At 39.7% G+C, this 27,821-nt stretch overlaps 1 protein-coding gene across 15 annotated transcripts in view; it reads right to left on the minus strand.

The window, feature by feature from the left end:
* DOCK10 (dedicator of cytokinesis 10) overlaps positions 1 to 27,821 on the minus strand; it is a 309,263-nt gene that overhangs the window by 111,836 nt on the left and 169,606 nt on the right. For all 15 annotated transcript variants that reach the window (XM_060410412.1, XM_042244317.1, XM_042244315.1 and 12 more), the window contains 4 exons: positions 26,041 to 26,123; positions 12,948 to 13,020; positions 12,559 to 12,681; positions 12,180 to 12,314 (listed from right to left, as the gene is read on the minus strand). In XM_060410412.1, the coding sequence (XP_060266395.1) occupies positions 12,180 to 12,314; positions 12,559 to 12,681; positions 12,948 to 13,020; positions 26,041 to 26,123 (414 nt within the window). The remainder of the gene's footprint in view (positions 1 to 12,179; positions 12,315 to 12,558; positions 12,682 to 12,947; positions 13,021 to 26,040; positions 26,124 to 27,821) is intronic.

A 27,821-nucleotide genomic window follows, 5' to 3' on the forward strand; every position in this document is an offset into this window, starting at 1 on the left:
AGGAAGTACTTCCTTTATACTTAAATACCCCCTGAGACAAGCCAGCACAAGGAAGATGTTCATTGGCTACTGTTCTTCTTTGCCACCTGCTGGGAATTATCACACTCGAAAGGGGCAGCCATGCCTGGGGGTGCTGGTTTCTGAAAGTAGACATTGGGGCAACATACAAGCCTCAGGAAAAGAAAAATTTAGGGATTGAAGGAGAAAAAGGAATTAGCTAAAAAACTAACTGTGATCCTCACTGTGGGGTTTCGCAGCTCAAGTGGCACTTTCTAGACTCTGCCAAGGACAAGTGCTTTGCTCATATTCATACTTTCCCATTATTGTCAATTATTATTATTTCTTTGCCCTGTAAGGATTCCCTTGCAGACTGGCATTTTCAATAGCCCATGAGCCCAGGGCAGAAGGTGACTAGTTATCCTCAGTGCTGTGATAGTGTTCACTTTTAAAGAGGTTCTGTTGGATTTGTATTTTGTGCTGGGCAAAAACAGACAAGGTCTCTGCCCAGACAGGGGAGACAGGTGTTAACCAATTCATCATCCAAATTTGAAATTGGAAGATAAATGTGCTTAACTTCTGTATGAATGTACTGAAGTAAAGGAATAAAACTCAAGGTATAGACATTCTTTTTTGAGACCAGGATTGTTATTGCAGCATGAGAATTGCAACATGAAAATACTACTATTCTTACAGAACCCTCTGTGTTCTGTGAGAATACAGAAAGGATAACTTCAACTAGTAAAATGCCACAGTTTTATATGTATATACATATATTTGTATAAATTCCTTTACTAAAGTTAAATTTATATAGAGTGAAATACACAAATCAAGCTTTTGACAAATGCATAAACTTATGTAATCCACACCCAGCTTTTTGAGACCATTTTGGCTTCAGTGTAAACAGAACTGGGGGGGTGGTGGTGGCTGGAAAGGCAGTGGCCCCAACATTTCCTATGCAAAGCAAACATCTGGGTAGTTTCTTTAAGAATGCAAATTCTTGGAAGCTATGCTCTCCTCAAGAGGGAGGGCCAGACTCCTTCACACACCCTCCCACACACTTCCCCCGGTGCTGAAGAAGGAGGTCCAGAAAACCGCCTGTGACCTGCACTGACAGAGAGGGTCTAAGGGCAAAGACAGTTGGCTGAGAGCAGGAATAAAAGACAGAATGCTTCCCATGACAATATCATACCTTCAAAACACCAAGGGAACAGAATAGACACTCAGGAAAGAAATAGAAGTGCTCAAAGCAGATCTAAAGCAGCTGAGTGTAGCAGAATGCAAACAAATCTCAGTCTGCATCTTTAAATCACTCTTGAAAACAAACAAATGAAAGAATCTGCTTGACTAATCTGATGCTGTAAATAATGGGGAAGGGTAGATGCAAAGCCATGGAAAATGCTTGTATTAGGTCCAAATTAAAAGTGGATTGAGCTGCAACTTGCTTTCAAATGGAGATGTCAAAGAACTAATAAAAAATTACAAAAATTGATTTTCTAAATTGCCTTCTGTATGTGAATTAAATATGGCTGACAACGTCAACAATATTACATATTTTAAAAAGTCTGAGCAAAATATAACAAGCCCTTGTTTCTCAAAAAGGGATATTTATAAATGAAATAAATATTCTATTCACAACTTCTCTCAAAAGCCAAATTATCTTTTTCTCCTTGGAGTGAAAGAGAACTACTTTCAGTGCAGAGAAGCTTATGCTGGGGAAGATTAAGATGCCTTAAGTGGTTTTCTATCTCACCCTCTGTAATCTTCAAGATAATGGCATATAAAACAGCAAAAAAAAAAAAAAAAAAAAAAAAGGACCAGAAGTAGAAAACCAATGGGACATTTTAATAACCGTGAAATGCAATGTTAAGTCATTAAAATGATAATCAAGAAGTAATCGTATTCTTCTTCTCACTCCTCAAATTTTCCTGAAATCAGTATCCCTGGTGACTGATGCAGCTTCTTTGTTCATTCAAGCTCACCACAGTCTATCTACATGGCTTCATAAATAAAAGGAAACTGGAAATATGTTCTAATGCCATCCGATGAGCTTAATGAGTTGTGGCAAACGGATTGCTTTTCACACTGCTCACCTAGAAAAGCTTTGAAATAGATACTCCAATGAAACCACTAAAGCCAATGGAGGATGGAATATTGAAGGGAGTTATCCAAGCAAAATATGCCACGGTATCTGTTCTGTTGCTAGCATCTTTTACAGAATTTTGCAGAAACAGGAGAAGAGCCACACAACATCAAATTCAGGTTACTGGTATTGGTGGCTACAATCCACGCAATCCTTTCCATTCTCTGTATGTTCATTCATTCAAATACATACTTGTTCAATACATACGAAAATGTATTGGCTATTCTCTACGTGCTAGGTAGAGAGCATTAAAAAATGTTCACATGACGTGCTTGCCCCCATGGAACTTCCATTCTAGTGCAATGTAATGTCAGGAAACAAGCAATACAACGTGCAATATATATATGTAATATATGTATTACATTGGAGTATGAAATGGCAATCTACTATTCTTGCCTGGAAAATCCTGTGGACAGAGGTGCCTGGCAGGTCACAGTCCATGGGGTCTCAAAGAGTTGGACATGGCTGAGTACACATACGCACATTTGTATCATATAGTGTAGCATCTGCGGTAATATCATTCTTGCATATGATATCAGAGCCTAGTTTCTGAGATGTGTCACACATGTTTAATTACTCATGCACATGCTATATTTATTCTGTGTTTTTTGGTGCATCTTTCCACAGGCAAGAAGCTCTTTGAAGACAGGAACCACATCTAATCTATGTTTGGCTTTCACACAAAGCTTTGCATGGAGCAAAATTTTCCATATATATTTGCTGAAATAAATCCTACATCTAAATTTCACGGCTTAAAATGACTCACATCTATCTTCAGAGTGTTTCTTCTGCCTGTTGGCTTATGTAGGATAAATGTCTTAATATGTATCTATGCAAGCATACAATGTCATGAACCTCATTCCATAGTTTATCAGGCACTCTATCTATCAGATCTAGGCCCTTAAATCTATTTCTCACTTCATAATCATAAGGGATCTGATTTAGGTCATACCTGAATGGTCTAGTGGTTTTCCTACTTTCTTCAATTTAAGTCTGAATTTGGTAATAAGGAGTTCATGATCTGAGCCACAGTTTATTGACTATGCCAAAGCCTTTGACTGTGTGGATCACAATAAACGGTGGAAAATTCTGAGAGAGATGGGAATACCAGACCACCTGACCTGCCTCTTGAGAAATCTGTATGTAGGTCAGGAAGCAACAGTTAGAACTGGACATGGAACAACAGACTGGTTCCAAATAGGAAAAGGTGTACGTCAAGGCTGTATATTGTCACCCTGCTTATTTAACTTATATGCAGAGTACATCATGAGAAACGCTGGGCTGGAACAAGCACAAGCTGGAATCAAGATTGCCGGGAGAAATATCAATAACCTCAGATATGCAGATGACACCACCCTTATGGCAGAAAGTGAAGAGAAGCAAAAAAGCCTCTTGATGAAAGTGAAAGAGGAGAGTGAAAAGTTGGCTTAAAGCTCAACATTCAGAAAACGAAGATCATGGCATCCGGTCCCATCGCTTCATGGGAAATGGATGGGCAAACAGTGGAAACAGTGTCAGACTTTATTTTTTGGGGCTCCAAAATCACCGCAGATGGTGACTGCAGCCATGAAATTAAAAGATGCTTACTCCTTGCAAGAAAAGTTATGACCAACCTAGATAGCATATTCAAAAGCAGGGACATTACTTTGCTGACTAAGGTCCGTCTAGTCAAGGCTATGGTTTTTCCTGTGGTCAGGTATGGTTGTGAGAGTTGGACTGTGAAGAAGGCTGAGCGCCGAAGAATTGATGCTTTTGAACTGTGGTGTTGGAGAAGACTCTTGAGAGTCCCTTGGACTGCAAGGAGATCCAACCAGTCCATTCTGAAGGAGATCAGCCCTGGTTGTTCTTTGGAAGGAATGATGCTGAAGCTGAGACTCCAGTACTTTGGCCACCTCATGCGAAGAGTTGACTCATTAGAAAAGACTCTGATGCTGGGAGGGATTGGGGGCAGGAGGAGAAGGGGATGACAGAGGATGAGATGGCTGGATGGCATCACGGACTCGATGGACATGAGTCTGAGTGAACTCCGGGAGATGGTGATGAACAGGGAGGCCTGGCGTGCTGCGATTCATAGGTTCGCAAAGAGTCGGGCACGACTGAGCTACTGAACTGAACTGATGCAAGCATACCCACTAGATATATGATCACCAAAGTATTTCTTTGGGCATCTTTCTGTAAATCTGGATTTTCCTCAGCCTCAAATCTAATTATTCCACTTATTAGCTCTGTTACTTGGGAAAGTCACTTTATCTCTCTGTGCTTTATTTTAATAAATTGAGACAATAATAATGCATTTTCCATGAACTGTTGTCAAATACTATATTAGATGAAGAAGATTACAAGTGTCATTCTGGTTTTTATTTTTATCACGGGAAGTGAAATTCTTAACCACTAAGGTTTGCTAGGGGGTTTATAGGTTACAGGTGACTTCTAAATTTGTTTTCATTGGCAGGTACACATTTTTTTTTCCTTCCCAGTATGACTGCCTTTATGTGGGCACATACAGTCTGAGTTGCTCTGTGTTATCTCATACAGAAGAAGGAAGTGACCCTACTTGCTTCCTGTAGTGGCCTGTGCTGCAGAAAGTATTTGAATTTTTAGACTTTGGTTAAGCCTCAAAGGCCATTATCTTGGGACCTATATCCACAAGGTAGCAGATCCAGCACCAAGTAGGAAACTAACAATGGTCACTTTCAGATGTATGCGTGCATGCTCAGGTGTGTCCGGCTCTATTCGACCCCGTGGGCTACAACCCACCAGGCTCCTCTGTCCATGGGATTTTCTAGGCAAGAATACTGAAGCAGGTTGCCATGCCCTTTTCTAAGGGATCTTTCCAACTCAGGATCAAACCTGGGTCTCCTGTGTTGGCAGGCAGAGTCTTTACCACTGCGTCACCTGGGAAGCCCGTTCAGCTTTAAGCCTTGATGTATAAAGTGATATCACTCATTGTCACTGTTAAAATTGGGGCACTGGGTAGATGGGATTCCTGGGCTATATACTCCCTTCAGAGTGGCAGGATCTGGGATAGATGGATGGATAAATAAATGAATGAGTGAATGAATGAATCAATAAGTGAATAAATGAGAAGACTCTCAAGGAACAAGACAGGATAGATTAGGCTTAAATAGCCCTTAGTCTCAGACCAAAACTGAAATAGCAAAAGTTGGAAGTTTTGCTTCAGCCTAGAAATGAGGGGTATAAAGCAGATCTAGTACTGTTTCCTGACACTACAAAAAAGTGGAAAACTACTGTTCAGTTCAGTTCAGTTCAGTCGCTCAGTTGTGTCCGACTCTTTGCAACCTCATGAATTGCAGCATGCCAGGGCTCCCAGTCCATCACCATCTCCCGGAGTTCACTCAGACTCATGTCCATCGAGTCCGTGATGCCATCCAGCCATTTCATCCTCTGTCATCCCCTTCTCCTCCTGCTCCTAATCCCTCCCAGCATCAGAGTCTTTTCCAATGAGTCAACTCTTCACATGAGGTGGCCAAAGTACTGGAGTCTCAGCTTTAGCATCATTCCTTCCAAAGAAATCCCAGGGCTGATCTCCTTCAGAATGGACTGGTTGGATCTCCTTGCAGTCCAAGGGACTCTCAAGAGTCTTCTCCAACACCACAGTTTAAAAGCATCAATTCTTCGGCGCTCAGCTTTCTTCACAGTCCAACTCTCACATCCATACATGACCACAGGAAAAACCATAGCCTTGACTAGACGGACCTTAGTCAGCAAAGTAATGTCCCTGCTTTTGAATATACTATCTAGGTTGGTCATAACTTTTCTTCCAAGGGGTAAGCGTCTTTTAATTTCATGGCTGCAGTCACCATCTCGGTGATTTTGGAGCCCCCCAAAATAAAGTCTGACACTGTTTCCACTGTTTGCCCATCCATTTCCCATGAAGTGATGGGACCGGATGCCATGATCTTCGTTTTCTGAATGTTGAGCTTTAGGCCAACTTTTTCACTCTCGTCTTTCACTTTCATCAAGAGGCTTTTCAGCTCCTCTTCACTTTCTGCCATAAGGGTGGTGTCATCTGCATATCTGAGGTTATTGATATTTCTCCCGGCAATCTTGATTCCAGTTTGTGCTTCTTCCAGTCCAGCATTTCTCATGATGTACTCTGCATAGAAGTTAAATAAACAAGGTGACAATATACAGCCTTGATGTACACCTTTTCCTATTTGGAACCAGTCTGTTGTTCCATGTCCAGTTCTAACTGTTGCTTCCTGACCTGCATACAGATTTCTCAAGAGGCAGGTCAGGTGGTCTGGTATTCCCATCTCTCTCAGAATTTTCCACCATTTATTGTGATCCACACAGTCAAAGGCTTTGGCATAGTCAATAAAGCAGAAGAAGATGTTTTTCTCGAACTCTCTGGGTTTTCTCCATGATCCAGCGGATGTTGGCAATTTGATCTCTGGTTCCTCTGCCTTTTTTAAAACCAGCTTGAACATCAGGAAGTTCATGGTTCACGTATTGCTGAAGCCTGGCTTGGAGAATTTTGAGCATTACTTTACTAGCATGTGAGATGAGTGCAATTGTGTGGTAGTTTGAGCATTCTTTGGCATTGCCTTTCTTTGGGATTGGAATGAAAACTCACCTTTTCCAGTCCTGTGGCCACTGCTGAGTTTTCCAAATTTGCTAGCATATTGAGTGCAGCACTTTCACAGCATCATCTTTCAGGATTTGAATTAGTTCAACTTGAATTCCATCACCTCCACTATCTTTGTTCGTAGCGATGCTTTCTAAGGCCCACTTGACTTCACATTCCAGGATGTCTGGCTCTAGGTGAATGATCACAGCATTGTGATTATCCGGGTGGTGAAGATCTTTTTTGTACAGTTCTTCTGTATATTCTTGCCACCTCTTCTTAATATCTTCTGCTTCTGTTAGGTCCAGACCATTTCTGTCCTTGATCGAGCCCATCTTATGGTATCTCTAATTTTCTTGAAGAGATCTCTAGTCTTTCCCATTCTGTTGTTTTTCTCTATTTCTTTGCACTGATCGCTGAAGAAGGCTTTCTTATCTCTTCTTGCTATTCTTTGGAACTCTGCATTCAGTTGCTTATATCTTTCATTTTCCCCTTTGCTTTTTGCTTCTCTTCTTTTCACAGCTATTTGTAAGGCCTCCTCAGACAGCCATTTTGCTTCTCTGCATTTCTTTTCCATGGGGATGGTCTTGATCCCTGCCTCCTGTACAATGTCACGAACCTCATTCCATAGTTCATCAGGCACTCTATCTATCAGATCTAAGCCCTTAAATCTATTTCTCACTTTCACTGTATAATCATAAGGGGTTTGATTTAGGTCATACCTGAATGGTCTAACGGTTTTCCCTACTTTCTTCAATTTAAGTCTGAATTTGGTAATAAGGAGTTCATGATCTGAGGTATAGTCAGCTTCTGGTCTTGTTTTTGTTGACTGTATAGAGCTTCTCCATCTTTGGCTGCAAAGAATATAATCAATCCGATTTCGGTGTTGACCATCTGGTGATGTCCATGTGTAGAGTCTTCTCTTGTGTTGTTGGAAGAGGGTGTTTGCTATGACCAGTGCATTTTCTTGGCAAAACTCTATTAGTCTTTGCCCTGCTTCATTCTGTATTCCAAGGCCAAATTTGCCTGTTACTCCAGGTGTTTCTTGACTTCCTACTTTTGCATTCCAGTCCCCTATAATGAAAAGGACATCTATTTTGAGTGTTAGTTCTAAAAGGTCTTGTAGGTCTTCACAGAACTGTTCAACTTCAGCTTCTTCAGTGTTACTGGTTGGGGCATAGACTTGGATAACTGTGATATTGAATGGTTTGCCTTGGAAATGAACAGAGATCATTCTGTCATTTTTGAGATTGCATCCAAGTACTGCATTTCAGACTCTTTTGTTGACCATGATGGCTACACCATTTCTTCTGAGGGATTCCTGTCCACAGTAGCAGATATAGTGGTCATCTGAGTTAAATTCACCCATTCCAGTCCATTTTAGCTCGCTGATTCCTAGAATGTTTACATTCACCCTTGCCATCTCTTGTTTGACCACTTCCAATTTGCCTTGATTCATGGACCTGACATTCCAGGTTCCAATGCAATATTGCTCTTTACATCATCAGACCATGCTTCTATCACCAGTCACATCCACAGCTGGGTATTGTTTTTGCTTTGGCTCTATCCCTTCATTCTTTCTGGAATTATTTCTCTACCGATCTCCAGTAGCATATTGGGCACCTACTGACCTGGGGAGTTCTTCTTTCACAGGCTGCACAGGCGCAGGAGGGCCTAGAGGAGCTATCCCACATTGAAGGTCAGGAAGGGTGGCAGTAAGGAGATACCCCTCATCCAAGGTAAGGAGCAGCAGCTGTGCTTTGCTGGAGCAGCCATGAAGAGATACCCCACGCCCAAGGTAAGAGAAACCCAAGTAAGATGGTAGGTGTTGCAAGAGGGCATCAGAGGGCAGACATACTGAAACCATACTCACAGAAAACTAGTCAATCTAATCACACTAGGACCGCAGCCTTGTCTAACTCAGTGAAACTAAGGCATGCCCGCGGGGCAATCCAAGATGGATGGGTCATGGTGGAGAGGCCTGACAGAATGTGGTCCACTGGAGAAGAGAATGGCAAACCACTTCAGTATTCTTGCCTTGAGAATCCCATGAACAGTATGAAAAGGCAAAATGATAGGATACTGAAAATTACTGTTAGGTCTCTATTTTACCAAGATCAGGAAATTCCTAACCATTAACATCTCCTAAAGTCTCTGAGGGGCTTTCCTGATGGCTCAACAGGTAAAGAATCTGCCTAAAATGCAGGTGACACAAGAGACTTGATTTCAGTCCTTGAATTGGGAAGATTCCCTGGAGGAGGAAAATGGCGACCCACTCTAGTATTCTTGCTTGAAAAATGCCATGGACTGAGAAGCCTGGTGGGCTACAGTCTGTGAGACAGCAAAGAGTCAGACAGGACTGAGTGACTAACGCTCGCAAAGTCTCTGAGAATTTTGGGTAGGAGTTTCTCTCTACTTGAAGTAGCCCTTAAAATATATTTCTGAGAATTCCAAATCGTACTCCTAGGAAAGCACAGTGCTATAGAATGGGTTTGAATGAAGCAAACTAAAATGACTTATTCACGAAAGAGTGTTATGAGCTGGAACACACTGAGAATGCTGGGTGGTAGGTAGCATTTTCTGAGGTAAACTGTTTTTCTTCTCTGTTTTATTCAAGTGAAACTGACAATGATTCTTAATAAAATAGGTCTGACTCATTCTATTATTCATTTGCTTTGTGCTTCTGTGTGTACGTGTTTCATCTTCAGGCACATTTTGTACCTGAAAGCTTGCTAGAACAATGACTAAACTTGCACTGTATCATTCAGAATCTTCTTTTCAGATGCAAAAACTTGTCAGAAAGAGCTGTAAGCAAATATGCAAGAAACAAGATCCAGATACAAGGTGACAAGGAGCTCGATGTCTATCTTCCCAAAGGGATCTCAAGAAACTAAAGGTCCCTCCTTCTATAAAGGATAACAAGCTTATGATAAAGAATATAAATACAGGGATATAGAGCTGAACTCTTTAAAAGATAGAGTACATGATCCCAGGTATGTAAATAACTATTTATTGGAAAATGTTTTAATGTGCAGAATCTACCTTGGGAATTCCTACCTAGGTGCCCATTTTTTTCTATGCATTCTTCTAGCCAACCCAGAAGAGTTTATAACTGTTCTGTCTCCTAGAACATTCCATAGAAAGTACATTTATACCACCATTATAGCTCTTGAGAAATTGTGTAATAGTTATGAGCCCATGTCCTCCTCTAGTTATGATTTTGGCAAGGAATTCCTAATGCCTAAACACATTTCTAGCATGTCATAAGTACTACATAAGCTTGTTGGATGAGTGAATAAATGAATGAAGAAAGAAATGGATAAATTAGCCAGCTTGAAGTCAATCAGTTGTGCCCAACTCTTTGCAATACCACGGACTGAAGCCCGCCAGGCTCCTCTGTCCATGGAATTCTCTAGGCAAGAATACTGGAGTGGGTTGCCATTCCCTTCTGCAGGGGATCTTCCCAACCCAGGGATCAAACCTAGGGCTCCTGCATTGCAAGCAGATTCTTTACCATGTCAGTCAATATTTTCTAGAAGGGCTTTCCCATGATGGGACATTTACCTATCAAAGTTGTGACTTTTATAATTAATGGAAAGACTGGGAAAGGATGACTGAGGACACACTCTCTCCCAGATCCTTTTTTACTTTAGTTTTACAGATGAAACACTGGGAATCAAACAGCTTGAGTAACTTACTCAAGGCTCTTAGATAGTAAAGGGTGAAACTAGAATTCAAACATCAGCTTGTATACACCCTACTCTTATGTTTTTCCTTGGAAGACATTCTCTTTCCAAGGCACTGCTTAAGCAGAGACCAAAACATGGTCTAAAAGGTGATGGAGAAGAGGTGAAAGGTCAGACTAGAGCACTAACTGACTCTGTGTTCAACAGAGTTATACCACTCGTGGAAGAAGAAATTACACATGGATCTATGTCTCTGCAAACTTAACACCTAGCAAGGGATACAATGATACTTTTTAAAAGATGATGACTCATTCGTTACAGCAAGTTTGGGGGTAGAAAGGAAAAGAAAATATTTAGTTTTTCAGCTCAATGTCTATAAAATGTAGTTATTGATCTTTAAACCTATTGTTAAAGTCTTACTTCATATTTCTAAAGCCAAAGAGTCTCCTTTGTGACCAACAATAGAAAACTATCTCCATCTTCCATTAAGATCCTTACTGCCCTTTCCATATGGAAAGTTGGCAACTGTGTTAAAAAGCAATTATCTTTCATTTCTAGTGGAGGGCTCAGCAACACTTAATTAATTCTTTCCCTTTAAAGTTCAGTATTATTACTTTCTGGAGAAATTCCAGATTTTAACAGCTAAACCATCCCGAAATAGATGAGGCTTAAGTGACTGAAGAGAATTCTGTTTTGCATCCATGCATCTGAGTGCCCTTGGTATGAATCCAAGAGGTAATCTAAGCCATGTAGCAAGTTATGTGAATGTCCATGGTTTGGTGGAAACACAAAGAATTGTTCCTAGTGGCTTATGATCAAAAACACAGTCCTTAATCTCAATGAGCCAGCATTTAATGTTAAACTGGAGGGAAGACTACTAAAACTCTTGATTGCTTCCAGTTTCACACAATAAAGAATAAAAATGTTCGATCATCAGAGTCGAAAGAAGAAGATGTCCAAATGAGGCATATGGAATTTTTCTGCTTCTTTTTGCCAAAATGGTCCATGTCAAATTTAATACTAAGGACAATAATTTAAGGACAAGCTGCTGCAGAAGAGCACTGTTGGTTAAAATTGCCATGTCTGAGATTCAGTTTGAGAACCAATGCAATATAATCCTTGCCCTTGAAAAAACCTGCTCTTAGAAGGAGGATGATGTGTATGTACGCTGTAAATTTACACTTGCAATATTACCTAATAATAAAGGTAACATTCATGAAGAGCCTTCTTTGAACTTTGTGATTTACATACAACCTTACTGCATTCTTTAGCTCAGTGGATCTCTACACTGCAGCTATACGGGTGGTCATTTTCCTCTTGTCCTTCCATATATCAGACTTGCTCTGGCCTCAGGACCTTTGCACTTGCTGCCCCTGCTCATGCTTTAATCTCTAGATCAAATATTTTCTCTTCATAAATGTTTCTATCACTTCTGGAGCATAAAGATTCCTCTCCAACCTCACCATCTGTCTCTTCCCATTCTGTAGCCTTGTTTATTTTCTTTATTGCAGATTTTACCAACTATTTCATTCCGTTTATTTTTTTTTTTCCTGCCTATTTTCTGTTTTCCTCACTTTACTGAAGTAAGTTTTGTGAAAGCAAGTCTCTAGGCTGCCTGCCCTCTCCACTGAATCCTTAAGAGTCTGAAATAGTTTTTGGCTCATATCAGGTACTCTATAAATATCTTTAGAATGAATGAATGATGATTGGATGAGTGCATTTTTCAATTAAAAAAACCCTCAGGGAAAAAGAGATTTCTACTCACCTGTACCACACCTGTACAGGAATCCAAAAAGATACAGCCTTTGGGTTCTTTGGATATTTTTTCATCTTTGTAAAAATTCATGATGTAGGAATTATCTGGCAACTGAGTCAGCTGGAAGAAGCGCTTTTTGAATGACTAAATAAAGGAAAAAAATATGAGGAGGTAGTTTAAATTCATGGAAATTAGAATTTTCTAATCCCTTCAAGAGTGCTACATTTCTTGAGCACTGTTCTGAGAACAGCATCTTCCTTTCTCATAAATAAAATATGACATGAAACACAAACTCAATGCAAATAGCTCACCTCAGTTTTCTGACTAAAGAGGGGGTGGGTGTCAAGAAAGGTGGCAGAAACAAAAATGAGTCTCGATGTCTCCTTACCCGAACAGTAACGGTGTTATTCACGGTGCTGTTAAAATTCCCCTTGTAGAGCCAACCAGACTTGAAAACTCCGGTCCCTCCCGTTCCCCCTCCGCCCTTGGAAGATGAGTGGGAAGTGGTATCCTGTACAAAAGGCATCATTAGCATCACAGCAATCTTTTGTGAATCCCAGATCTTAGACACTGCACTTAAAAATGAAACTCCTTTTTCTCTGACTCATCTGAAATAATCATGTTCAATTTCAAAACAAACGTGATTCGTTTTGTCTAAAAACCCTCACACCAACGGTTACTGCAGCTTTAGGAGAAACTAGTCTGAATTTCAAACATGTTAGATAGGAACTAATTATCCTCATGTTTTAAACATTTCACTTTCAACCATTTACTTACTTCATCCTTATCAGCATCTTCATGGTCAACCTCAAAGGAATGTGAAGGAAGTTTCTCTGGTTTGTATTCTGCTCTGATATTAAAAAAAAAGAAGAAAAAGATTCTGATTTGTCATTTGAGACACTGCTTTCAGCTGAGTACCAGCTACTGTGCTGCCTTTCTTATAGACTTTTATAAAATAATGTAATCTCACATGGGGCCATTTTCATTGGAAGTACGAACTTGCCCCCTACACCATTATATCTTATCTCCAGTTAATAAATCTCCATTTTAAATGATAGAGTTAGTATTTGCACAGATTTACACATGTCCTTTTTAATTAGATGAAGGCAAATGGGACAATTTTAAGGCCTTCTTAAAATTTTTCTTCTTCCACATTTTGAAGTGGAATGCAACTCAGTGATATTTTCATTTTCATTTCATTTTGTTTTTTCCTCTTTTGCTTTTATGTGACATGCTGAAGGCTTATGGGATGGTCATTTGAAAACCAGCCACTACTCTGGCCACTAGGCTGTGCTGCTCCGCAACCCTGGCGTCTCCCAGAAGTCTGCACCAATGTGACTTAGCGGCATTTGTGCTCACTTTAGGCATTTCCATGGTAGCACAGAAACACCTCTCAGTCACAGCATTGCTGGCCAGCCCAAAGGAGCAAGAGTGTTCACTTGGCTCTACAAATGGTAAAATAAGACAGAAATAAACCTTCCTTGACTTAATTCTATCTCATAACACATGGTTGAATGGAAACCAGATAGAATCATCCAAACTTCAGGCATTCCTTTATACCAAGCTAGAAAATCCTACATGGAGGATTTGCAAGGTAGAGCTTTTTCTTTGAAATGATTTATATTATGTTGAAGCAACCCATGAGCTCATTCAGTATTTCCAATGCAAATGGTTTCCTATGTTGATGGTATTCCAGGCAGTAAGGTGAATAACCAAGGACTCTTTATATGTATATACATACATGAAAGTTAGAGTATTAATCGCTCAGTCGTGTCTGACTCTTTGCGACCCCATGGACTGTGGCCTCTGTCCATGGTATTCTCCAGGCCAGAATACTGGAGTGGGTAGCCATTCCCTTCTCCAAGGGATCTTCCTGACCCAAAGATCAAACTCAGGTCTCCCACATTGCAGGCAGATTCTTTACCAGCTGAGCCTCAAGAGAAGCCCAAGAATACTGGAGTGGGTAGCCTATCCCTTCCCTAGCAGATCTTCCTGACCCAGAAATTGAACTGGGGTCTCTTGCATTGCAGGTGGATTCTTTACCAACTGAGCTATCAGGGAAGCACAATTATACAGGTATTCATAAAATCACCAAACTGTTCATTCACATAGAAGTTCAGTGGATTCAAATGAATTCAAAATATCCTTTATCCTTCTTCTGAAAGACCTAAAAATGCCCATTCCTAGTTCACAGTAGAGGAAGTCAGAACACAAAAAGGACAGTAACCTTGCTATTAAACTGTGAGAAGCCTGAAATCAGAACCACGGTCTCCACACTTGATAAACGTTTTTGTTTTTTTCCTATTGTGGTAAAACATACATAACAGAAGAATTTCCATTCTAACTGTTTTCATGTGCACAGTTCAGTAGCATTAAGTAGATTCATACTATACGCCCTTCGTCACTGACCATCTCCAGACCATTTTAATTCCCAAACTGACTCTGTATCCATTAGACAATAACTTTCCATTTCCCCCTTTCCTCAGCCCTGGGTTATCATTGTTCTACTTGCTGTTCCTAGGTTTTTGACTATTCTAAGTACATCTTATGAGTGGAATAATGCAACATTTATCTTTTTGTGTCTGGCTTACTTTATTAGAATAATGTCTTCAAGGTTCATTCATATAGTGGAGTGTATCAAGAGTTCACTCCTTTATAAAGCTGAGTAATATTCCATTGTAACCTGGTAAGAGTTTGTGCCCCCAAAGTAATTTCCATGAAGGTAGCCTGGATCTACAGAATTAGGACCCTGTCCCTGTAGATTCTGAGTATACATCTCTTACAGTGTTTGCCTGGTTCTGTTGTTTGGACACTTGTCTTAGCCCTCCATCTGATTATACATTTCTTAAAGCCAGAGACTCTAATGAAGTCCCATCTACATCTTAGGTTTTTCCTTTCCTGTTGCAGACATACTCAAGATTCATGGCTGATTGAATTATTGATAAGCAAGGTGAAGAGGGATAATATGAAAAGGCAGACTTTAAAAGTTTGTTTGTAAGGGATCGTGGTGATACTCTTTTTAGCATTCTGAGTGATCAAAATCCTGAGACAACTCCAACATGTTAAATAGGTTTTTATTTATTTATTTTTAATTAATTTTTATTGGAGTATAGTTGCTTTACAATTTTGTGTTGGTGTCTACTGTACAGTAAAGTGGATCAGCTCTATGTATACATCCCTCTCTTTTGGATTTTCTTCCCATTTAGGTCACCACAGAGCACTGAGAAGAATTCCTTGTGCTATACAGTAGGTTCTCATTAGTCATCTGTTTTATACACAGTATCAATAATATATATATATATATATTAATCCTAATCTCCCAATTCATCCCACCTCAACTTTTCCCACTTGGTGTCCATATGCTTGTTCTCTATGCCTGTAAATAGGTTTTTTAAAAGTATCTTATTATTTATTTTATAAATAAATACTGAATTTACTTTATAAATTCAAATTAATTTATTTTATAAATTCAAATTAATGAGAGTTGCTTGCTACCAAAATTCATTACTAATAAATATAAAGTTATTCTGGTGTACACAGTACTTGATTATTATAAATGATACCTGGAGTCTCAGCTCAGCCCTAATTCCAATTTATTTCTCTATTTTGTTTTGGTTGCATAGTCCTGTTAGGACATCCCAGCACCCATAGATGCTGCTGCTGCTGCTAAGTTGCTTTAGTCATATCCAACTGTGCGCATAGATGGCAGCCCACCAGGCTCCCCCGTCTCTGAGATTCTCTAGGCAAGAACACTGGAGTGGGTTGCCATTTCCTTCTCCAATGCATGAAAGTGAAAAGTGAAAGTCAAGTTGCTCAGTTGTGTCTGACTCTCAGATACCCCATGGACTGCAGCCTACCAGGCTCCTCAGTCCATGGGATTTTCCAGGCAAGAGTACTGGAGTGGGGTGCAATTGCCTTCTCCGACCCATAGATAAATAGCTGTAAATAGTAACAGTCTAATTTAAAAGCCAGAGGTTTAAAAGAAGAGTGGTAGGAAATGTGTATTTCAAAGTTATTATCCCCACAGGTTCTGACACATGGTAAGTGATCAATAAATATTTGTTAATTAATATATTGAATTTACTTGCTCGGGTACGTATTAGTTCAAATTTCAAAAACATAATACAACCTTCTTCATCTATGATTTATCTGAAAGCTCAAAAATATATACCAAGAGTGCAGAAATTTTGTACTGAAGTCTTAATATGTACTAAGTAGCACATTTGTTGTTGTTTAGTTGCTAAGTCATGTCTGACTCTTGCGACCCCACGGAGTGTAGCCCACCAGGCTTCTCTGTCCATAGGATTTCCCAGGCAAGAATAATGGAGTGAGTTGCCATTTCCTCCTCCAGGGGATCTTCCCGACCCAGGGATCGAATCCACGCCTCCTGCACTGGCAGTCAGATTCTTTACCATTGAGCCACCTGAGAAGCCGAAGTAGCACATTGCTTTTTATTAAATTGTATACACATATAATCAGACTTTTGTACACAAATACCAGGGATCCATGTCTCATCTAATCTTGCTGTTTTGCTGAGAAGAAGATGAGGTTCATAACAGTTACTCACAGGAACACATAATGAAAGAGGTGAGGTCAGACACCTTATCTCTGAAATGTTATTTGTATTAAGGACAAGTAAGTCCAAACTATCTTTAATAAACATGTTAAGTATGATGGCAGCCATTTTTCTCTTCCAGAGGATTCCTGGTGTCTCTAGCTCTTTCTGCTTCTTGCAAAACCTTAGAGATATTCAAGTCTATCTGTGCCAGCTGCCACTGATGTTAACGTGTTCTGCCTCTTTTGTTAGGGCCAGGTGGGGCTGGTGGTAAAGGACCCACCTACCAATGCAGGAGACGTAAGAGACACGGGTTCTATCCCTGGATTGGGAAGACCCCCTGGAGGAGGGCATGGCAACCCATTCCAGTTTTCTTGCCCAGTGAATCCCATGGACAGAGGACCCTGGTTGGCTACGGTCCATAGCGTTGCAAAGAGTTGAACACGACTGAAGTGACTTAGCGTGCACACATGCAAATCAGAAGGCAGAACACTGATGTAGCAGACCACACTGTTATTTTGGGACTCCTGAGAAGTTCCTTCTATCACACCCCAAATTCTCCTCCTCTCCTTGGCAACATCCTGACACTCCTTGAACCAGAAGCAGTCCCTTTCTCCTTTTCATTTGATTGGCAAAAGAAAACTGTGAAACACGACCCTTTCCTCAACCTCTGCTCCTGTGACAGGTGACAGGTTGCCTGAGATTCAAAGGCAAGTTCAAAGGGCTGATTTCAGAGCAATTACTTGAAGTATTTTGTCTGTACAGGAGGAGACATGAGTGTTCCAGGATTCTTAAAATGATGGCAAGGCAGTAAAGGCACTGTTAAGGAAACATCTCATGTGAAAGATAAAAGGAGGAGTAGGGAAAACTGAGGATATGGCAACAAAGACAACTTTGAACATGGAAGGTCAATATTCGGCTCCAGGGTGGCCCTAAACTATATGCTAGTCCTCCGTCAGTCCCCCTTTGACCTGGACACCATTCATTTCTAAATTCTTTATTCTGTCATCTTTTGTTATATGATTTATCCTTTCTTCTCTTTCTCATAAAAGAATAATTTTATAGATATTTGATAATTGTGGCTTGCTACAGTGGCCATGTTCTACAGTCCAACTATCATTTCTGCAAAGATATTTATAAAAGTGTAAAGAAAGGAGAGAAGGAACAGCCTTTCAAATTAGTAATGAAATAACAAAGAATTAAGGAAACAAAGTCGGGCTTTCATGAATCTCAAATGTATAAGACTAAATACTTGTCAGGGTTTTTCCACAAATCTCTCAGCAAAGAACTGGTAATTGAGACAACCTTAAAAGGACAGACAAAGTTTCACAAAAGTCCATGATCTTAAAGTGGCTTATGCACAGCTTAGCTCAAAATGCTGTATCCACAGTCTTCCATGGGGATTGAACCCGAGTCTCTTGCGTCTCTTGCAACAGTAGGCAGGTTCCTTCCCACTGTGCCATCTGGGAAGCCCCAAAATATAGCAGATCCACACAAAGGAATGTTGCTCAGAAGGAGAAAGGAGTTACCAATACATGTAACAACGTGGGTATCACTCAAAAGCATCATGCTGAGTCAAAGAAGTTGGAAACAGAGAAATACATACAGCATGATTCCAATGCGATGAAGTTTTATAACTAGTAATACTAATCTGTAGTGAAGAAAATCAGAACAAGGGTTGTCTCTGGGGAGAAAGGAAAGTAGGGGTGAGGACTGACCAGGAAGGGGTAGCAATGGGCTCTTTGCAGCTGATGAATATATCCCTTATCTTAGTAGCGTTTTCAGACGCACAGGTATGTACATAGTCAAAGCCATCCCATGGTTCACTTAAAACATGTGTCTTTTCTCCTAAAGTTTCCCTCAGAAGAAAGAAAACTAAACTATAAACATGGTATACATTCTAAAGTGTTTAGAAAGGCAACATACAGTGTGTTGATATTTTAAACTCATTTTGAAATGGTCAAAATATAAGACGGACTGATAGATGGCTAGATGCATGGGTGGATGAACAGATAATGTCATAAAATACATATATAGTAAAAATAGGAAAATGCAGAAGATACATTCTAGATGGTGGGAATATGGGTGTTCATTGTATAAGTTTTTTTCAAACTTTTTTGTATGTTTGAAAATTTGCATAATAAAATAAAGGGGGGATTTTTTTAGAAAAAGCGTTGAATAAATTATCTAAAATGACATCTCTTGAATTTTTTTAATACCAAGAAAAATTTTTTTAAAAATGAACACTATTGATATTCTGTGTGAAACAGACAACTAATGAGGATATACAGCACAGGGAACTCTGCTTAATCCAGTGTGGTGACCTGAATGGGAAGGAAGTCCAAAAGGGGGAGGGGAACCTATGTATATGTATGACTCATTCACTGTGCTACATAGCAGACACTAATACTGGAGAAGGCACTGGCGACCCACTCCTGTCCTCTTGCCTGGAAAATCCCATGGATGGAGGAGCCTGGTAGGCTGCAGTCCATGGAGTCGCAAAGAGTCAGACACGACTGAGCGACTTGACTTTCACTTTTCACTTTCATGCATTGGAGAAGGAAATGGCAACCCACTCCAGTGTTCTTGCCTGGTGAGTCCCAGGGATGGAGGAGCCTGGTGGGCTGCCGTCTAGGGGGTCGTACAGAGTCGGACACGACTAAAGTGACTTAGGAGCAGCAGCAGCAGCTGACACTAACACAACACTGTAAAGCAACTATACTCCAATAATAATTAATTAAAAATTATACAAAAATATATGCAACTATTCTCAAAGAAATGCTGAGCATGAATTTCTCAAGTATTTTCCTGTGGCATTTCAAGGACAGATGATTTTGAAAACAGAGAAAGGGGCTTCATACAAACACTGAAAACAATTTTTTAAATTTGTAAAGTTTCACAAGTTGTAATGTTACAATACTACAACTTGTGAAGTCTCAAAACTCTTTCATAAAAACCAAATTTTCTTTAAGCTTTCCTTTTTAGTTCACTTAAGTATTAGGATACAAAAAATTATATGATAGAAAGATAAGACCAATAAGGTCTCTAGCAAAACTCAGCCATTGCATTAATCCTTAGTGCTATTCATGCAGACCTTACTGTTCATTAAAAAATACGAGCAGATCAGTGAATGTCAATTTAGGTCACATCCTGGGTGGGGGATATGTCAATGGGCATGCTCTTTCACTGTCAGCTTTTCTTAAATCTAAGTTTGCTTGATCAAATTCACTATGAGTTGAGAGTGGTCTTAATTTTTGGAGGCGTTCTTCCTTGTCACTAAATGATCCAGTTACCAGACAGCACCTGTCACATAGAAGACCTGCGATAATGCCAACCTTGTATTAGAAATTAAATCCCCAAGTGGAGGAGGCTCGCCCTCTAAGGAAGGAGAGAATAGATAATAAAGCATAAATCAACAAGATAATTTCCCTAGATGGAAATGGTTTTGAAGAAAATTAGAGAAGAAGGCCTCTCTCCGGTGGCTCAGCTGTGAAGAATCTGCCTGTTAAGCAGGAGACGCAGGAGATGCGGGTTTGATCTCTGGGTTGGGAAGACTCTCTGGAGGAGGAAATGGCAACCTACTCTAGAATTCTTTCCTGGAGAATCCCCGGGGACAGAGGAGCCTAGTGGGCTCAGTCTATGGGGTCTCAAAAGAGTCAGACACGACTTAGCAACTAAACAACACCAACAAAGAAAAAAGAACGATCAAGGTAGAGGTGGTAGAAGCCAGATTTAGAAAGGGTTGTCACAGATGGCCATTTCAGTTGAGAAGGAGAAGAAGCCGTGCCTGTGATGATCTGGGGGAAGGTCATTCTGGCACAGTGAATGGTGAGCAAAGATCTTGAGGAAGGATTGGCTTGCAGCATTCAGGAGTACCCCGCTGGTGGGGCTGGAGCACAGAGAGGGAGGGAGAGCGAGGGGAGGTGAGGTCAGCCTTGTAAGAAAATGCCCTGGAGTGCGCTGGCAGACCCTTTGGACCATTGCTGAGGTATGCAGGCTACTGAGAACTCTTCTTTTCCATTCCCCTTCCCACTGACCCACAAGGCACAGCATTCCTGTTTTTATTGCTGCTCAGTGTCACGTCTCTGGGGCCATTAATCAATGACTGGTCTCTCTTCTGGAAATCATTCAAAGATAAGCCCCTCTGCTGGCTGAAAGTAAAATTCTTCCCCCAATGGCACTGTGGGCCTTTGGGCTCCAGGTTTAGAGAGCTCAGCAGGGACTTCACCCTCTGGTGTCTGGACCCATAGTAGCTGCCATTTTGGTCAGTCTTATTTCTACACCCAAATTACCTCCTGTGCCCCAAACAAGGAGTGTGGGGATACTTGAGTAGAGTGAGGTCGGGGGCAAGTTACCAGCCCTCTTAGTGCTCTAGTTTGCTTTATACAACAAGGAAGACAGTTCCTACTCCATGGGATCATGCGAATTAAATGAGATAACATAAGTACGGTACCCAGAACATTCCAGCTCGCAGTTGACACTCAAGAAGTATTCTTTTATTAAAAATTTTTTTGTTGTTGTTCCAAATCAGTCCAGCTAAACCGGTTCCATTTTATTAGCTCTTCTGTCAAGAAATATACTTTCTGAAATTTTCTTCTTTATATCTACCCATCTGTGGTAAAACTTCTAAATATGTCATATTATCCCTGTATTTTACCCCATGGATTAACAAAATCTGTGGCATCATATTTTTTGTTTGTTTCATAGTTTTTAAATTGAGATATAATTGATAGATGATGTTATACTAGTTTTGGGTGTACAAAGAAATGATTCTATATTTGTATATATTGTGAAATGACGACCACAGTAAGTCTAGTTAACATTGTCATCATACTTAGCTATTAAAATTTTTTTTTTCTTGTGATGAGAACTTTTAAGATCTACTCTCTTGGTGACTTTGGACTATTTCATAGGGTATAGTTAACTCTAGACACCAAACTGTATATTCCATTTCCGTGACTCATTTATTTTATAACTGGAAGTTAGTACCTACTGATTTCCTTCACCCTACCTCTGGCAACTATCAATCTGTTCTTTGTATCTGTGAGCTTGTTTTCTTTTCATTTTGTTTTAAAATTCCACATAAGTGAGATCCAATGGCATTGTCTTTCTCTGACTTATTTCACTCAGCATAGTGCCCTTAAGGTCTACACATATTGTCAAAACTGACAAATTGCATTCTTTTTATGGCTTAATAGTATTCCATTATGTATATATGCCACATTTTCTTTCTCCAGCCACCCATCAGCGGACACTTAAGTTGTTTCTGCGTCTTGGCTAGTGTAAATAATGTTGTAATGAACTTGGGGGGTGCATACTTCTTTTTGAATTTGTGTTGTTGTTTTTTTTTTTTCCCAATAAATACCCAGAAGTGGAATTGCTGAATCATATGGTAGTTTTAATTTTAACTTTTTGAGGACTCACCATACTAGTTTTCATGGTGGCTGTACCAGTTTACATACCCACCAAGAGTGCACAAGGGTTCCCTTTTCTCCACATCCTTAGCAGCACTTGCTATCTCTGGGTGGTTTCATTATAGCCATTCTATCAAGTGTGAGGTGATAATTCATTGTGGTTTGATTTGCATTTCCCTGCTGATTAGTGATACTGAGCATCTTGTCATGTACTGGTTGGCCATTTGTGTGTCTTCTTTGGGAAAATGTCTAGTCAGATCCTCTGCTCATTTTAAAAATCAGATTATCGTGTTTCTTTCATTTTTTGCCATTGAGTTGTATGAATTATTTGTACATTTTGGATATGAACCTCTTATCAGATATATGATTTGCAAATATTTTCTACCATTCAGTAGGTTGCTTTTTAATTATTTTGATGATTTCCTTTGCTGTGCAAAAGCTTTTAGTTTGATGGACTCTCACTTGTTTATTTGTCCTTTTGTTGCCTTTGCTTTTCCAGTCAGATCCATTAAAAAAAAATTGCCAAAACCAATGTCAAGCAGCTTATCACCTATGTTTTTTCTTTTTACCACCCTCCTCCCCTACCAGGAGTCTTATGGTCTCTGGTCTTATACTCAAGTAGTAAATCCATTTTGAGTTAATTTCACCTATGGTGTAAGATAGTAGCCTCATTTCATTCTTTCACTTGTGGCTGTTACTGTTCCCAATGTTTATATCCTTTCCCCATTTATATTCTTGGCTTCTTTGACATCATATGTATTTTTAAATGACATTCTTCTCTCCTTAGGAACACCGATTTTGGTACTGATTTTTATTTTTAATTTGCGAAGGCTTTACTTTTTGTATTCTATCCTTAAATAGAGTCTGTCTCCAATATCTTCGTATGAACAGACACTAAAAAAGTGAGGTTCTTAAGAATTAATAATAACACAATTTTAAATTCAAGGACTAAAAGTGAGGGAGATAAGCAAACATTTTTTTTCACTTCTCCATAATTGTAAGTTTTTATTTTATAGCCTCAGCAATCCATAAAAAGAAATGATCAGTTTAAATTGGTAGCAGACATAGGAGAATTCTAATCCAGGAGGTATGAAAATGATTTACTTCTAATAGCCTCAGAGGGCCCAAGTAAATTATGTTTCTACTACTGACCTATATATCTATAGTCTAGAGGGGAGTGCCTAGCCTCGTAAAATCATTAAAAATACTTATGCTATTCAATATTACAATCTTCATTTGTTTAGGGGATATGTGAGGATTATTCTAGAACTTCTGATTTTCATTTTGAATATACATACATAGTTGATTACAGTTTCTTACTTAGTGGCAGTCTTCTTCCCCTTCTTGGTATCAACTTTCACATCCTTCAGTTAAAGTGAGAAATTCTCAACAATATTTCAGTGACTTTTGTGTTTCTTCTCATGGGATTTCTTTTTGTGCTCTACAAGAATTCTAAGTCAGCAATGACATCAGGACCCTGTTCTGATTGGAGGTGCTTTCTCTATTTTTTAATGGAGAAAGAATATAGTACATGTGAATTTTTAAAATTAATATGTATTTTTATGACATCAGGGATATAAGAAAAGATGAAGTGTTTGGAGATAAAGCTACTAAAGTGTCAGTAGACCTAAGGACAGTAGGAAGGCATTTATGCCAAATGAAAGCTAAACACCTCTTCCTACACTCTCTCCCTTTATAAACTGTCTTCCAAGTGCTTGGGCATGGCTTCCAAGCTGTAACCACTTCTTAGAACTATTTTCAGAAAGAGGAAGACTTGATGGTAAAAAAATGCTTTGCTTCTCAGTTGCAGCTATGTGCGTGACTAATGTCCAGACATTCTGAATGTAATAATTACTCATGAAAGTTTAGGGTGTGATAAGACCATCTCAACATGAAATTACAGGAGGTTATCTATTAGGAGTGACCAAATCTAAAAGAATGTTCAGACATTTGGTAAAAATCAAACATTCACTGTTTTGAATAAAGACTTGCTGTTTTAGAGGAACATTGCTTTGCTCTTCCCAGGAACTCAACTCCAAAGAAATGGTCTCCTTCCTTCTTTTTTATTTTTTTTCTTTAATTCTCACTGCTACAATCCCATTTTCCATACAGTAGAGCAGGTAATCTCTTAAAGAGGTAAACTAGATCATGTCACACTCTAGGTTACAATTTCTATAGTCTTCTGTTGAAATGAGAATAAAACCCAAGCTCATTTCCAGGGCCCACAAGGTCCCTTGCTTGGTTCCAGGGTTTTATTTAACCCTTAGGTCCAGATTCTCTGATTGTCACTCTGATTCCCAGCTTACAGCTTTTGCCCCTGTTATTTCCTCTGGGGACCCTTTTCTGGAGATCACAGTGCTGGTAGCTACTGTTCCTTCAGATCTGAGCTTAAATGTCACTTTCCCAGTGCTACTCCATAACTCCACCTTCTTCAAATTTTGCATTTGGAGTTGAATGCAGTACTTCCAAGTATTCCAGTCTGGAAAAGATGTTCCTGCTGGCATGGGAGATCTTAGAAGTGGTGCCCAAATCTAAACCATGTGCCCATTAAAAAGTTTTGTGCAATGTGTATGACCTCAAAGTCTCACTGAGGAAAGGGTTAGTAAAAGATTAACTTATTTCTGCCTCAAGTTTTATTTTCTAGATAATGTGCATCATTTTAGTTTGATGAACCAGTGTGTTGGGAGGTTCCAGTTCATCACAGTTCTTTGAATTTAAGCAACTTCAAGCCCATCCAGGATTATTAGATTTTAAAATTTTTGATCCACTCAGTTTACTTATCCAATAAGTAATTACTGCATACTTACTATGTGCCAGGGCTTTCCTGATAGCTCAGCTGGTAAAGAATCCATCTGCAATGCAGGAGACCCTGGTTTGATTCCTGGGTCAGGAAATTCCCCTGGAGAAGGGAATAGCTACCCACTCCAGTATTCTAGAAAGGAGAATTCCATGGACTATAGTCCGTGGGGTCACAAGAATTGAACACAACTGAGCGACTTTCACTTTCACTGTCACTTTACTATGTGCCAGGCATTCTTCAAGGCCTGCAAAAGATTCTGCAAAGAAGGACGAGTCCCTGTCCTTTTGGACTTGACTTTAGTGGGAGACACAGACATGGAATAAATGACTGCTCTAGGTCAGATAGCTTCTCTATGAAGGTGACAGGTAAGCAGGTACAGAATGAAGTTATCTTCTCCTAAGGACTTTATTTCCCTACAGTCTGAAAAGAATTAGGTGCTTGTTTTTCCTTTTTGCTATTCTTAGACATTATTGCTCTTGTGCAGGTTGTTTATTTTCATGCTTTTTGACATCCCAGCATGAAAATATATGAAACCAATGGCAAGTCTGAATGCTATACACAGCATATAAAAAAGAATTCCTGGTCCAAATTGTACCTTTTAATCCTTTTGTATCTGCTATTGAAAGGACCGATCACACAAGAATACCTAACACTTTAAAACTTTGCCCAAAGCCTTGTTGGTGTTTAGTCACTTAGCTGTGTATGACTTTTTGCAGTCCAATGGACTATAGCCTGCCAGGTTCTTCTGTCCATGGTATTTCCCAAGCAAGAATTTTGGAGTGGGTTGCCATTTCCTTCTCTAGGGGATCTTCCCAACCTAGGGATCGAACCTGGGTCTCCTGTTTGGCAGGCGGATTCTTTACCACTGAGCCACTTGGGAAGCCCTAGGCTATACCTAAATGAGTATATTTATCTGTCACCTAATTCTGGGAAGATATAAATAATACTTTGTTCAACAAAATCTTCTCTTGTGACTATTATTTAAATTTTTTTTTACCTTGGTATTAGATGAATGTACACATATTCACAAACAGTGACAGAACTTAGAGAGCATAGTTTATATAAGGAAAAACCCAAGGATTACTCATAAAAGGTTCTTACCGAGGTAACTGTCGAATGTCTCCAGAATACTGTTCATATTTGTAATTTACCACATACCACTGGGAACTATAAAATTTACAAGCCTGAAAGGAAAAAATGACAGTTAAAATTTATCATTCAAATATCAGCTATCCTGACAAGAAGCAAGGTGAATTCAGTGTTCATTATCTCTGGGTTAATGTTAAGGTGGCTATGTGAGTGATTTTAAGGTAGGTAAGAACACGCTCATTACGATCATTTCATTTTTCAGTGAAAGGGAAATCTAACCCTTCCCAGAATCTTATAGGAGGAACCATTTAACATATTTACTCTACTTTTCTCCATCAAGGAAAGCCTAATTTAATCATCTGCTGAATCATAACCAGATATGTCAAGTATCTCAAGTACTGTCATTTTTTCAGTTTTCCTTGGCAATCCTTTATTTAACAGTTCTTCATAATGAAAGATGTTATTAGTTATATGTCATCCTTTCATCATCATTTTAGCCTATTTCTTCTTGTTCTTACATCAGCAAACCTATCCTTTTCCTCTTTATAACAACCCTGTTGCCAACTTTAGTTTTTCAGTTTTACCTCATTGCCTTCCGAGCCCAGCCTTCTCCCTGATCATTCACTGATTTTTTTTATAAGTATATGTGAATAAAAGATGACCAAAAACCTTTTAAAACACCAAGTGCAAAAGAATCAACTTACAGTGGTTCATAATGGCTGAATTTACAGTATTCACTGATGGCAAATATTCCCCAAACACCATCTATGGACCGCCTGGCACAGCACTGACCATGTACTGGTAATGGGGATTCCACTAGCTGGTTTTTAAAATTCCTTTCAGTTCTAAAATTACATGAATCTGGTAATTAAACAGCAACAGCACAGCTATAAGGATACCTGTCCTCTAGCATTAGTAGGAAAAAATGAGGAGTAATAGACTTACTGCAATATAAGAGATAAGACCTCTGATTGTCTTTGTAACCAAGAAGGGGACAGGCAAGGAGATCTCTTTGTGAGAATCATTATTCAGGATGTAGAAGCCCTGCAGCAAAGAAAGCACTGGCCCTGTCCTAGCAGGAACAGACAGTGGGAGGGAACGGCCCAGAGATGGGTACAGAATGGGAGGTGGAGAGCACTGGGTGGGCACCTGGTCCAAGGTGCCCAGGGAAGGCAGGGAGAGGGACTGGAGTCCTCAGCCACTCCAGATTTCTCTGGCATCGAACTTTCTCAATAACGTTGCCTTACTTGTTCAGGGAAACACCCACACACAAATGGGGGCTGAGGCTAGGACAAAGACAGGAGGGGGAGAGTGGCGGCAGCGGGACAGGAGAAAAGAAGAGATAAAAACACAACAGCTGCAAGACAAATGGATGTGGATAACAGCCACAGGGAATCCAGCGGATGTGTACTGACTCCGGATGGAGAAGGGGAATGTGAATGAAACTGAATATTTAGCTAATGTTCTATTTTTTAACTTGCCAATTTCTGAGCCAATTGTTGAAACCACATGTTTCTGGAAATAAGAGGAAATCTGAGCCCTGATATATTCCTTGGCTAGGAAGTTCCATCTTCATTCTGGATAAAAATTGCAGGGATTCAGGCAAGAAGAAAAAGACCCACAGCATCCCAACCCAAGGAGGCAAAACATTCATGATTATGGTTCTTTCCCATCCTCTCTCATTTCCTTACTTCCCTTTCTCAACACTTTGCTGTAGTTCTCAAAGGGTACAAAATAGAAAACAAAAACATAAAACTCATCCCTTTTCGGCAGTTCCTTTCAATCTTTTTGTT

Source organism: Ovis aries, chromosome 2 (genome assembly GCF_016772045.2).
Source record: "Ovis aries strain OAR_USU_Benz2616 breed Rambouillet chromosome 2, ARS-UI_Ramb_v3.0, whole genome shotgun sequence".
NCBI lineage: Eukaryota > Metazoa > Chordata > Mammalia > Artiodactyla > Bovidae > Ovis > Ovis aries.